The sequence below is a fragment of the Grammomys surdaster genome, unplaced genomic scaffold, assembly GCF_004785775.1.
Source record: "Grammomys surdaster isolate TR1022 unplaced genomic scaffold, NIH_TR_1.0 125852, whole genome shotgun sequence".
Taxonomy (NCBI): domain Eukaryota; kingdom Metazoa; phylum Chordata; class Mammalia; order Rodentia; family Muridae; genus Grammomys; species Grammomys surdaster.
Window position 1 is genome coordinate 551,264 of NW_021620678.1, and position 12,939 is coordinate 564,202.

Sequence of the window (12,939 nt, forward strand, 5' to 3'; positions counted from 1 at the left end):
CCCCCAATTCTTGCTGAAGCTCAGGGGCTCTTGGGGAGACCCTTTAGACTCTTACCCCTCCCCTGGCTCAAGTGGCCTAAACCCTGGCAGAGACACAGAAACAGAATGTATCTTTTAGGGTCCTTTATCAACTTGCACTCCCCTCAGCAGTTTCACTGTGAACAGGGCCTAGCAGATTGGGTTCCCAAGGGACCACCCCAGGCTGGCTCCCCATGTACCAGGCCCTCAGAGAGGAGGCCACATTTTCATGCCTTCTGGCCTCGTGCATCATGGCCATCTACAGACCCGTGACCCAGCTCAGGCACCGCCTCCTCCTCTGGTTCTGGTTCTGGGGACCCAGCCCGGAGGTTCAGCACCTCCAGAGCTTCAAGGCTGCCAGGCTCCTCTGTGCTGGCAGGCATTGGCTCAGAGTCCCTCTCAGCCTCTACGTCCTCCGTGTCACTGCTTCCTCCCTCAGCAGACGGACCTGATGGGATATCCTTAGAGCAGCGCAGGCAGCAGTAGGTGGTAACTGCCATGAAGACTCCTGCCAAGGCCACTTCAGAGCCAGCAAGGTAGAAGATGATCTCATAGTTCTTCAGAGCATCCACCAGGCGGCCTAGGGAAGTGAGCTGTCAAAACCTGTCAGGGTCCTTTCTACACTGTTTTGATGGGGCTTACTGGTGACACATAAGCCCTGTCACTCTAGTTCTGAAATCACAACTCAGGCTAAGCTTCCGGCTCTAACCCCTTCCCAGGCACCACCTCTCATGCATAAGGACTTAATGCTAACTGCTTTGCTATTTGTGTACGTGTTTCTTCCTGAGCCCTCTGGCTTTCCCATCCTCACCCCGCTGTGGCTGGACCCTGGTTGGAGGAGGAGCCATGGAGGAAGTCCACTAACCAGGCTTTTGGAACAAGGGGCCTTTTCTAACCCTCGTCTTTAGAAGTTTTCAAAGGGTTTCCAGTACACTAGTCCCAGGCTTTGCCACCTTTCCTACTATGGTGCGCACCGGCAGAGGGCGGTCCTATGAGCACAGCCACGGCCTCCACGAGCAGCACTAGGCCCAAGGCACTAGGGAAGCGGGGCGCACCCACGGTCGCCATGAGCACCTCAAACTGCAGCGCGCCCACCATGCCATAGGAGAGGCCGAAGGCGATGCAGAAAGCCACGAGGGTGCCGTAGGAGCGTGCACGCGCGCTAATCAGGTCCGTGAGCCCGTTGGCCAACAGGGCCAGGCTGAAGAGGTAGGGGACGTGGGGTCTTAGGCGCCCCAGGCCCGCCAAAGCACCACATGCCGGCCGTGCCACGATGTCTACGAAGCCCACGATAGACAACAAGAAGGCGGCCTCGGCATCAGGCACACCTGCGTCCTTGGCGTAGTTCACCAGCAGGATGGCCGGCACAAAGAGCCCAAGTGCCATCAGGAACTTGGTGATCACGTACACCACGAAAGCACGGTCAGTGCACACTGCCACGTCCAGCAACCGCCGGCGGCGAGCCCGGCCACCGGGGGGTGCGGGGTCTGGGCGCGTCGGGGGTCCAGGGGGCGGACGCATGACGGCTCCACAGGCGCAACAGTGCAGCAGGAGACCGCCAAACAGCAGGAAGCCGCCGCGCCAGCCAAACCGCTCCCCCAGCAGCTGCCCGAGCGGCGACAGAGTGGACAGAAACACCGGGCTGCCCGCCGCTGCCAGCCCGTTGGCCAGGGGCCGTCGCCGCTCAAAGTAGAGCCCCAGCATGATGAGCGACGGCTGGAAGTTGAGAGCCAGGCCCAGGCCTACGGGCGAGGCGACGTGGCTGGGGTGTCCCTTCTGGTCCCAGCTGCTAGTCCGGGCTGGGCCCCCGACAGGGAGGATGGGCCCGCGCCCGGGATACTGAGCCAGGGCCGCCCCTTTGGGAGAAACTAAGGACTTAACAGCAGGGACCCCCGACCTGCACCCATCCCCCTGCAGGGGAGAACCCTGGGTACCCTCACCTGTGAGCACCCCAGCCGTCAGGTACAGCTCCAGGAGGCGTGAGGCAAAGGAAGCCAGAATCATGCCCGCTGAGGCCAGCAGTCCACCAGCCAGCATCACCGGGCGACAGCCAAAGCGCGTCACGAGGATGCTGGACAAGGGGCCTGTGGGCAGCGCAGAGTCACCGTCCAGGTTGGACCAATCTCCCCTCCAAAAAAATGTGCCAAGCCTCGTATCTCAGACGCCTGAAAGACCTTGAAGGAGTAGTTACGTTACTCCTCCTCACCCCCTTCAGAAGCAGAGGACAGCTTCTGGTTAAGGTCACACAGCTTGACTAGTCAGACAGGGAGGTGTGTGAGTGTGTGTGTGTGTGGGGGGGTCTGTGTTGTGGCCACTCATCCCTTACCCCTCTTGAGAACACACAACCAAAGTTGACATCTACTCTTCATTCTCTGGGTGTCTCCAGGCTGCCAACCTCCTGAAAGCTCTCATCCACTCTACCACCAAAACTCTGGCCAGCTGTAAGGCTATAGGGAGTTGGAACGCTTCTCCAGGGTAATGTAGTCCAGTGTAGGTTTGTTGGCAGGGATGGACCCCCAGTCCCCTCAAGGCAGCAACAGGAGTGTGGCTCCATTTCAGTGGATGTGTCCTACCCACTCTTCCCTAGGGCTGGGGCTTCCACAAGCTAGCCACGGAGATGGGGGTGCTTCTCTAGGCTCTAGATTCCCAACCCCAGGATGGAGCCCAGGAGGCATTGTCTGGAGGAGTGCTGACCTGTACCGTAGAGCATGGCCAGCATAATCGAGGACACCCAGGCTGTGTCACTGTAACCTGCCCCGAAGTCGCGCTTGAGCTCTCGGAAGAAGACGCTCACAGCCTTAGGGAAGCCGTAGGCGAAACCGGTGATTACGAAGCAGGCGCCCAGCACCACCCAGCCCCAGCCACCATCTGGAGGGCCAGCACCCCGCCGCGGGCCACCAGCACCCATTGTTTCTGCTGGGGAAGAGGGAGAGAGACAAAAGGCAGTGGTGTAGGGGAATGGATTGAGAAACAGCCCAGGACACCCACTGAACCCTTTCAGGTTCATGGAGCCAGCAAGGTTGGAAGGTCACTCCAAGTTTTCCCTGACCTTCCTGCAAAGGCCTGTGAAGAATGAATAGAGACTTGACTTCGAGGTTTCCTCACCAGGCTTCTCTCCTCTGGGGACCTAGTGACAGCAGGGGCAGAGGTGTAGTGAGTGCCAGAGGCCAGCAGCTACTGTGGCCCCCAAGTGTGCTACACCTTGTTTCCTAAGACCAGGGATAACATGATTCAAACAACAAGGAATAGTTGCCTCGTCCCAGGCTGCTTTGGTCCACTTTGAAACCAGTTCTGGAAAGAGTTTGCCCTGTAACTTGGACAAGTCTTCTCTCCTGGCTGAGCCTCAGTTTCCCCACTAGTAGGATGACTTGTACTCTAGCCCGAACCCTTGGAGAGGAGGGTGGGGCCTCAACCCCATGGGGAGGTGAGATAGAGACCTGAGCCCCAGCCAGCAGTTCCCAACCTAGACCCTCCATCCCTAGGCAAAGGGGTTCTAAGTCTTACTGCACCCCCAACAGGTGGGGAGGGTGGAAGCCCTAAACCTCTCCCCAGGGACACCTGGGACTCTGCCCTCCCCCCCCGTTCCAGGCTCTGACTTTCCTTGCTGCCCCCCCCCCCCACACACACACCTCACCACCACCATGACTGTGAACACAGGAACAAGAAGCAGGTTCCTGTCAGTCCTCACCACACGCTCACCTGGACTTGACTATGGATTTAGGGTTCAGCCTCACATCTCCTGAGGCCTGCAGGAGGGGCAGCCTCTAGCTCCAACAGCCTTGCCAATGGTGGCTGCTCTCCTGCTGACAACTCCTTCCCCAGGCCTGGGGCTTAGGGTCTCCTCATCTCACCCCTGCTAAGAAGCTTTTACCAGGAAGGAGACTGGGCACAAGTGACCGTGAGCTGGCAGGGCTGACACAGTGGGACAAGGAGACCCCCCTTCTCTCCCTGGGTCCCAATGGGGCACAAAACCCTACCTTGGGGGAGGGGTCATAATCTGGGGATGGGGGCACAGCGGTTCCCTGGAGTAGACCTAGCCTATCAAGTCAATTCAGGGCACTCTTGCTCCCACCCTCGTTCCCCCCCCCCTTTCACATTCCAGGAGGGGCTCCTAGCTTCCCTTGGATAAGGCTAATCCAGGCCTGAGCCTGGCTGTGAGGGGGTGGCCCGAACAAAGGGTGCTGTGTCCTAGGCCAGCTAAGAGGAGCAGGCACCATTTCTTGGGATTCCATTTAGAGATGGGAGATGCCTTCATGTAATCTTAAAGACTGCTCAAAAAAGGGGGTCCTGAGGGGCTGGCCTGAGATTCCCTTCTCTAAAAGGTGTCTTAGTCAGGGTTTTGATTCACAAAACCACACAGTACAAAACCAGTCAGTACAACTGACCCCTTGTCAACTTGACACACAAACATATCACTATTAAGCCCCAACCCTTACTTTCTTATTCATCCCCAAGATCTAAGTAATGTTAGAAGTCGCAGTCTTTACAAATTCTTACATATTAAAATTTCAATCCCTTAAACATACCCAATCTCTTAGAATTAAAAGTCTCCTTACAGTTCAAAGTCTCTTAAGTGTGGGCTCCACTAAAAATACGTTCTTTCTTCAAGAGGGAAAAATATCAGGGCACAGTCACAATCAAAATCAAACTCTAACCGTCCATTGTCTGGGATCCACTCGTGATCTGGGCTCCTCCAAGGGCTTGGGTCACCTCTCCAGCCCTGCCTTTTGTAGCACACATTTTGTCTTCTCGGCTCCAGTTGCCTGTGCTCCACTGCTGCTGCTGTTCTTGGTGGTCATCTCATGGTACTGGCATCTCCAAAACACTGCTATATTCTGCTGCACTAGGCTTCACCAATAGCCTCTCATAGGTTCTCTTCATGGTGCCAAGCCTTAACTCCTTTTTCATGACCTTTCAGTCCTCGGCCGTCAGTTGCAACTGAGGTTTCATCTTCACTAATGCTCTTCCCTGGCCTCTCAGTGCGGAGCCTCAGCTGCTCTTCACAATCCCTTCATGACTTCAAAACCAGTTCCACCTGAGTGGCTCTTACACATTACCAAGTCCAGCCACAGCACAAAGTACAACCTTAGCTATCTCTTGAACACAGCCTCTTTGTGCTCTCAGAAAACACTTCCCAGAAGATTTCACCTCAGTGATGCTGGTCTCTTCTTAATCACTGCTAATTTCTTAGCTTCAGCTAGCCAGCATCAATAGTGTCAGTAATGCAAAGGTTTTGCTTTAGTAGTTCTGGTATCTTGTTAATCACAGCTGATTTTTCAGCCCCAGCTAACTCAAACCACAGAATCTTCACAATCAAAATAGCAACAGCCCTAAGTGTCTTTAATCTTCTCTTCCCTCTGAAATTTCACAAGCCAGACCTCCATCTTCTGCACTGTTCTCAACATTATTTTCCAAGCTCCTACAGAACATCCCACAGAGCTCTTAACACCCAATGACTCTTCTAGCTCAAAGTTCCAAAGTCCTTTCACAGTCCTGCCTCAAACACACCAGATTGTCACAGGAATAGCCCACTATGCTGGTACCAATTTGTCTTAGGGTTTATATTCCTGCACAAACATCATGACCAAGAAGCAAGTTGGGGAGGAAAGGGTTTATTCAGCTTACACTTCCATACTGCTGTTCATCACCAAAGGAAGTCAGGACAGGAGCTCAAGCAGGTCAGGGAGCAGGAGCTGATGCAGAGGCTGTGGAGGGATGTTACTTACTGGCTTACTTCCCCTGGCTTGCTCAGCTTGCTTTCTTATAGAATCCAGGACTACCAGCCCAGGGATGGCACCACCCACAAGGTGTCCTCCCCCCTTGATCACTAATTGAGAAAATGCCTTACAGCTGGATCTCATGGAGGCATTTCCTCAAGGGAGGCTCCCTTTTCTGTGATAACTCGAACCTGTGTCAAGTTGACACACAAAACCAGCCAGTCCACCAGGGGATCTCCACCTCCAAGACTGTCCCCAAATCAGACACCTCCACTCCCACTGTGCCAACTTCCTTTATTTTTATCATTTACAAAAGTTAAACAGGGGTGCAATTGGGACAGAGGTGGGAGAGGGGGTGCTTCCCATTGGGGCACAGGGAGAAAGAAGATGGAAGGCAAGATGCTGGATCCCCGGAAGAGTCTTTGGGTTCCGGAAGCAACAAGCTGCTCTGTGCCTCCACCCCCTTCTGCCTGCTCCATGTTGCAAGCCCAGCCCTCAAGGAGATCCTGGGCTAGGGGGAGAGGGGTAAGAATGATCCCCTGGGTTGGCGGCTGGCATCTCGGATCCGCTGCTGCTGCTGCTGTTGTCGTCGGCTGGAATAGCTCTGTGCAGGTGTACTGGGCCACCTCAGGCCCCGGTGGAAGGCTTCGCCTCAGCGGATGAGGGGTGCTGAGCGATCGTTGGTGACAGTGGGACGCAGCTTCACGGTGGCAAAGGGATTTGTACCCCTGTGGGGGATAGGCTTGGGTGAGGGCGACTGATCCCTACTGGCTCAGGGCCTAGGTAGAGTGGCCAGGCAGCTGGCCGGGCGGCTGCTTCTCGCTGCCCTCCTGCTTTGAGTCACCTGCTCCCATCTGGCCTCCTGCCCGCTGGACTCACCGTGGAAAGAGCTCTGGGGGATTCTGTTCCCAGGACATAAGTTTCTGCACGAAGGGAGGGGAGGTTCAGGGGAGAAGGGAAGATGGGGTCCCACCACTCACCCCAGAAGAGCACAGAACTAGGAGATAGAGGGCCTGCAGGGCCAGATTTGAGAACACTGTGCAGCCAAAAGTCTGGCTACTTAGTTGAGAGAGCTCTAGGCTCTGCACAGTGCCATGGCCTGGGGCTCACTGCCCCTGCAAGGTAAGGCTGGTAACCCTGTGGTCCCAGCCCACTCCTTCACCACCACTTCCCCCCATCCCCCGGAGAGGAGTGGTCAAGGTCTCCCTTGCAGGGCTATTCCATAGGTCTGGCCAGACCGAGGACAGGTGGGGCTGACCTTGACATCGGTGGCTGCCCCCATGCTGCCCACACTGCTGCGCCTGCTGCTGGGCAAGGGCGGGGGTGCGGGGCTCGGGGCACGGCTAGGGACACGGCTCGGGGTCCGGGAGCGGGACTGACTATCCCAGTATTCTGAAGATGCTGTGGGATTGCCTGGCCGGTCCAAGAGGTCATCAAGGCTGTGGCTGCCCCGGAGTGGGTAGGACCTGAGTCAGAGAAAGCAGGCAAGCCTGGTGCCCCCTCCCACCTGCTGGGCCTGAGGCTGGGGAGCAGGGATTGTGAAAGGGGCCCTGACGGGAGGCTCAGTGAGCTATACAGACACCATCATTCGGAGGTGGGAGACCTGGGCCACAGTTCTCCAGAGACCAAAGAGGCCAGACCCATTAGATTATCAAATAGATGCCTCCTGGGGAGGAGAGGCAGGGATGCCCTTGGGCCCCACCCCACCAACTACGGTACCTGGAAGGCAGTTCATTCATTGGGCTCATGGGGGCCATGGAATTCATGGGGGCCACAGGGCTCATGGGATTCACTGGCATCTCCTCCAAAGGTTTCACATAGGCCTCTGGGAACCAGCCACTCCTGTAGGGCAGACACCAAGGGCCCCTTGAGCCAGCGTGGCTTTCCCGGTAGTCTGGGCCTAACAGAACCTGTGGCACTTAGCCTCATGTCCCACCAGGTGCCGAGGCACCCAGGAGAGAGGCAGTTGGAATCTAAGCCAGCAGGCTGTTGAAGGTCATCCAGTGACACCCATCAGCCATGAGTCCTCTGGTTAGTTCTCTGGCTCACTGCTCAGCACCAGTTTGGAGTCGGCCTGGGCTAGTGGGTTGTACAGTGATGAGGGACCTCAGCCACCAGTCCCCATACTCCTTTATCTTTCAGGAAGCCTCTGGGCAGCAGATGTTGGGAGAATATTCTCCAAAGGGTCCCCTTCATCCAAAAGTGGCTGACATAGCAAGCCAGGCCCAGTAAAGAGACACTTGTCCTAACCTCTGCCCTGCTGGTGGGTAGGGCAGTAATATCTAGTAGGCTTTGTGGCTGGCTCTGCAAATCATCTGTGGTGTAATGTGGGTTGGCATGGCACCAGCTGCAAGGCCAAGTCACCTCTGCTCCTGGTCCACAGGACACTGATGAGTCTTGACTTCCATCCTTAACTGGAAGCTATGTTACCTCCCTTAGGCCCCACCTCTGCTCACCCTCCTATAACTCACCTGGGCAGCCACCCACGGGCCTCCTGCAGAATATCCACTGGGGCACTGGTCACACCCATCAGTCCACCACCTATCTAGTCAGTCCCCCCTCTGTACATACAGATGTCCACACCCACATCTTACTCCGTCCCTACCACCCCACTGTACTCCACGTCTACCTGGACCCCATACGACCCCCACTTCAGCCCCCCACCACCTGTCCGTTTATCATTCACCACCCCCAGACTCCTGTAGGAGTGCGCCCAGCGGTCACCTCTCGACCCTTCAGGGTTCATGCATTGGCCTCTACTGAAGATAGAGGAGAGGTTCAGGCTGAGCCACACCCTGTCCCCTCCTGCAGAAACCAGAGCCCCGCAAACTCTTTAATGGGTCACCAGTCCCACACTGTGCTCCAGGTTGTGTGGAGACTCCGAGATGTCTGTTCCTCCTGCCTCCACATTAGGGTGTAGAAAAGCCCGAGTAAGTTCTTCAGGGCTGTGAACTATTCAATGTCAGCAAGGAGGGTCTCTCCCTCCATCTCTATTTCAGCTCCAGCACAGGAGGGCGCAGAGGGGCACACAGAAGGCATGGAGGCAGGGGTTTTGTTGAGCCCCTCGCTTCTGAGATTCCGCTCGCTGCCCATCCATCCCATCTGCCCTCCTATTTGACTCATCTCAGCCCTAGAAGCGGCTGAGTAAACTGAGGCCAGCAGGGGTTGAAGAAGGAAACCTCAGTGGAGCGCAGACCCTGGGGCTCCACTCACGCGGACGAGCCCTCCAGCTTGCCGTAGAGCCAGCCGTTCTGAGCTTCGGGCACCAGCACTTCAACTACGTCTCCAGCCGAGAAGCGCAGCAGCGTGTGGTTGGCACCCTCCGAGTGGGAGACCAGGGCGCGGACTCTCCTGGCGCCCCCGCCGCCCAGGCGCTCGCCGAAGGAATTGGACCGCGAACGCTGGGTGCTGCTAGCGTAGAGAGAGGCTGCAGGGATGAGAGTGGAAGTTGTTAGTTTACCCTCCATCCTTCCTGTTGAAGCCCAACCCACAGCCGCTTCCCAGCCCGCCCCCTGCACCCTTGGGTGCTAGGTACCCACAGGCCGACGGCGTCCGGGGCAGCGATCGGCGGTCTGGCTCCAACTGGGACGCGGACCTCGCCTCGGCGGGCTCGGGGCCGTAGGAGCCGGAGCCGTGCCGGCTGCGGGGGGAGCCGTACTCTCCCAGGGGCCTCGGGGGCTGCGAGGGGAGAGGGCAGGGGGTGGGGCGGGAAAGGCGGAGCCTGGCTAGCCCCGCCCCCAACCCCAGTCCCAGGGGTCGGCGTAAGGGTTGGGGACACGGTGGGGCCACCACAGGGGCGCTGAGGCGATCCCCCGGCGCCAGGGCGCTAGGGGTGCGGCGTAGAGCGGGGACGCAGGGGGCGGCGGGCTCCAGGCGCAGGGCGGCGGCGCCCAGGGCCCAGAGAAGGGCGGCGGGGGCGCGAAGGGCGGCGGGGGCGGCCAGGGCCTCACCATGTCCAGCCGGGTGGGCGTCAGGCGGCCCGAGGGGTAGGGCGGCCCCAGCGCGGGGCCCAGCAGCCCTGGGGAGTGGGCACGCGATGGGCTGCGGCTGGCCTCCGACTGCTCCTTCCATAGCAGCACGCGGTTCTGCAGCATCCCCCGGGCCTGGCGGGAGACACTGGGTTAAGTGTGTCCCCCAGACCCCGGGGCCCTGCAAGTGTGACATCTTGGGCATTCCTTAAGACACTCCACCCCTCATTCCAGAGCCTGCCTTTCACGTGAAAAAGGCCAGCACTCCAGCCCTTGCAGAGGCAGCTGGGGCAGCCCAGATCTGTTGGGGTTAACCACACACGCACTGAAGTTTGCCCACTCTTCCCTGGCCCATTCCTAAGAAAATTATGGGCCTGTCAGGCTCTGGGCTTTATAGGGGGCCATGGTCCTTCACCATGCACACATCTCTCTGGGTCCTAATCTGAGCAAGCTGCATGTTTTAGCTATTAAAAAGGTTGAACTGGGAAGTTTGAGTAAAGCAAAGTGCCTAAGCCGTATGTGGGTCTCCAGACAACTAGCTAGTTAGATGAGTCCAACGACTATCGAGCTCTGGGTTCATCAAGAAGACGCTGCCTCGGTTAATAAAGCAGAGAGATCAACCAATGAAGACACCTGGCTTTATCTCACTTGACTCTCTTAGTGGACCCTCAGTCTTACAGAAGATGCCGAGGGTCAGAGAGATCAGTGATGGCCTCGCCGAGCGGCAGAGTCACCTTTGGTCATCTATCAAGGATTTCTCCTTGGCAACTGAAGCTGCTGCTGGCAAATTCAGAGCAGCCTCCTGCTTCAGTGACCACAGACCCTGGGTTGTGGGAGCAGCTGGTCCAGCAGGCCTGGGTGGACGCCATGTTTTCCTGCAGCCAGTAATTAGCCCAGGTGCTCAGAGAGGAGCTCTGGGGGCAGTGAATTGCTGGCACACCAAGCCTTGCCTGATGTTTTAAAGGGACCTTTACCCAATTTGAGAGGCCCTGGCCAGGACAAAAACAGCCTGACAGAGCTTACTTTTCTTAGCCCAGTTAAACAGCACCCAGGGAAAAGCGGAATGGAGCTGGAGTCCCAAAACCAGAGTCGGCACCATGCAAGAATACACAGTAGAATGGAACTGGGATTCCCGGATGATAAGAGCCCCTAAGTGTGAAAAGAAGAGATGACTCAGAGGATAAGCCTGGTGGCCCAAGTAAGAAGGCACATATATGTGAGCTCAACACTCCTACAGTGGGATGAGAGGTGGAGTCAGGAGGCTGACAGGTCAGCTGGTCTGGGGTACGAAGTGCGGCAGCAGAAGCAACAAGAGACCGTGTCTTGGCAAGGTAGAAGGCAAGAACCCACTGACCACACGTGCACTGTGGTACATGAATGCATACACACAAATACATCAATATTAAAAAAAAATCAAATGAGGGCTGGGGTGTCCTTTGGTTGGTAGAATATTAGCTTAGCACGCACAAAGCCTCGAGTTCCATCCCAGGCACTGCATAAGCCAAGCATGATGGCGAACACCTTGATCCCAGCGCTCAGGAGGTAGAGGCTGGAGGAGCAGGAATTTAAGGTGGTGCGAGAGAGGCCTACCATGGTGGCACTCTCCTGTCATCCCAGCACGCAGGAGACAGAGGCAGGAAAATAGCTGCAAGTTTGAGTCTATCCTGGCCTGCATAGCAAGTTCTAAGCTAGCCTGGGTTATTACATAGCCATGGGTCACCACCAAGGATTTTTCCAGAACAGGAGAAAGCTCATGTTGGCAGCCGGGCCACAGCTCCGGGGTAGGCACTCACCTAGCATGTGTCAGGCCCTGTGGTTCACTCCTACTTTTGCCAGAAAACAAAATGAATACTGAAGAGTCGGCTCAGTGTGTAAAGTGCTAAGGACAGGAGTGTGAATTCCCCAGAACCTCTACAAACTGGGAGGTCCTAGATTCCCGTAGGCTAGCTAACCTGGCTGATCCAGCTCCAGAGAGTTCTGGGTTCAGCAAGAGACCCTGGCCCCAGTGTGGTGGTTTGAATAAGTATGGCCCTATATGCTCATGTGTTTGAATGTTTGGCCCACAGGAAGGGGCACTATTAGGAGGTGTGGTCTTTTTGGAGTATGTGTGGCCTTGTTATAGGAAGTGTGTCACTGCAGGAGCGGGATTTAAGGTCATATATGCTCAAGCTAGGCCCAGTGTGGCACAGTCTCCTGCTGCCTGCGATCAAGATATAGAACTCTCAGCTCCTCTTCCAGCACCATGTCTGCCTGTGTGCCACCACGCTTCCCACTCTGGCGATAATGGACTAAATCTCTGAAACTGTAAGTCAGTTCCAATTAAATGTTTTCCTTTATAAGAGCTGCCATTGTCATAGTGTCTGTTCACAGCAATAAAACCCTAACTAAGACCCAGTAAGCAAATCGGAGAGGAAGACATCAGACACCAACCTCAGGCTGTACTACACACACACATGGGCATGAAACAAAAAACAAAACCAAAAAACAAACAGAAAAAAAACCAAAAACAGAAACAAAAGAAACTGTCCATAAATTAATAAGCAAAGTGAAAGAAAAAATTATGATGTGTCCCAATGAAGAAAAACAGCTTTAAAAATGGAGACAATTCCAATCTTACAAACAAAACTCATATTTAAGAGGGGATGTTCCATAGAAAGTCATTTTACCTTTTGATTAGCCAAGATTAAAAAACCAGTCTCCAGGCTATTGTTAAGGGCCCTGAAGGTGGGCATCTCACAGACTGTGGGTGGAGTACAAACCCCTGCAGTATAGCAGCATCCTCTGGCTCTGCCACTCCGTCTGCATTTGGAGATGCCTTGAAGGTTGTATCACTCAACCGGGAGCTGGGGTGAGGCAGGAGGAAAGGAAAAGACACCTTCCTATGCCAACACCCTTGGATTTCTTCACATGTCACTCTATGCTTTCTGCTTCTTTAGTGGAACATAGTATACTGGGTAATGGCCTGGAGTCATGAGGAATTGAGTCAGGCTACACTGGACAATAGCTCCAAGCCAGAAAGAATTGCTCTGCCCCAGCCTGAGCATCTGTTTCACCTGCAGAAACAATACGCCCAGATATGGAAAATGGAACCTGGCTCCTATCCCAGTCTAATCACAAAAGCTAGCTGTAACTTCCTGGTAGGTGGAGGGAGGGAGGGAGGGAGGGAGGGAGGGGGGGAGAGAGAGAGGGGGGGGGGGAGGGAGGGGGGGGGGGGGGAGGGAGTGAGTGAGGGAGGG

At 55.8% G+C, this 12,939-nt stretch overlaps 2 protein-coding genes across 2 annotated transcripts in view; both read right to left on the minus strand.

Moving 5' to 3' along the window:
- Nucleotides 1-108: 108 nt before the first annotated feature.
- On the minus strand, nucleotides 109-3,825 carry Slc16a8 (solute carrier family 16 member 8). The gene is made up of 6 exons (XM_028790020.1): nucleotides 3,718-3,825; nucleotides 3,068-3,145; nucleotides 2,713-2,934; nucleotides 1,959-2,102; nucleotides 993-1,760; nucleotides 109-598 (listed from the first exon to the last, which is right to left on the minus strand). The coding sequence occupies exons 3-6, from the start codon at nucleotides 2,924-2,926 to the stop codon at nucleotides 246-248; spliced, it is 1,479 nt and encodes a 492-aa protein (XP_028645853.1). The 5' UTR covers nucleotides 2,927-2,934; nucleotides 3,068-3,145; nucleotides 3,718-3,825; the 3' UTR covers nucleotides 109-245.
- Nucleotides 3,826-6,014: 2,189 nt separating this feature from the next.
- Nucleotides 6,015-12,939, minus strand: part of Baiap2l2 (BAI1 associated protein 2 like 2) — a 29,977-nt gene continuing 23,052 nt past the window's right edge. The window contains exons 8-14 of the mRNA XM_028789991.1: nucleotides 9,686-9,838; nucleotides 9,275-9,413; nucleotides 8,949-9,162; nucleotides 7,455-7,577; nucleotides 6,994-7,201; nucleotides 6,615-6,658; nucleotides 6,015-6,463 (exon numbers count right to left, since the gene is read on the minus strand). Of these exons, the coding sequence (XP_028645824.1) occupies nucleotides 6,388-6,463; nucleotides 6,615-6,658; nucleotides 6,994-7,201; nucleotides 7,455-7,577; nucleotides 8,949-9,162; nucleotides 9,275-9,413; nucleotides 9,686-9,838 (957 nt within the window). The 3' untranslated portion in view covers nucleotides 6,015-6,387. The remainder of the gene's footprint in view (nucleotides 6,464-6,614; nucleotides 6,659-6,993; nucleotides 7,202-7,454; nucleotides 7,578-8,948; nucleotides 9,163-9,274; nucleotides 9,414-9,685; nucleotides 9,839-12,939) is intronic.

Bases quoted from the DNA above. Each gene is read 5' to 3' on its own strand.
- Slc16a8 (XM_028790020.1), bottom strand. From the start codon at position 2,926: ATGGGTGCTGGTGGCCCGCGGCGGGGTGCTGGCCCTCCAGATGGTGGC. The intron at 1,761-1,958 runs GTGAGGGTACCC...CCTCGCCCGTAG, and splicing joins GACGGCTGGGGTGCTCACAG to GCCTGGGCCTGGCTCTCAAC. The intron at 599-992 runs GTGCGCACCATA...TCACTTCCCTAG, and splicing joins CATAGGACCGCCCTCTGCCG to GCCGCCTGGTGGATGCTCTG.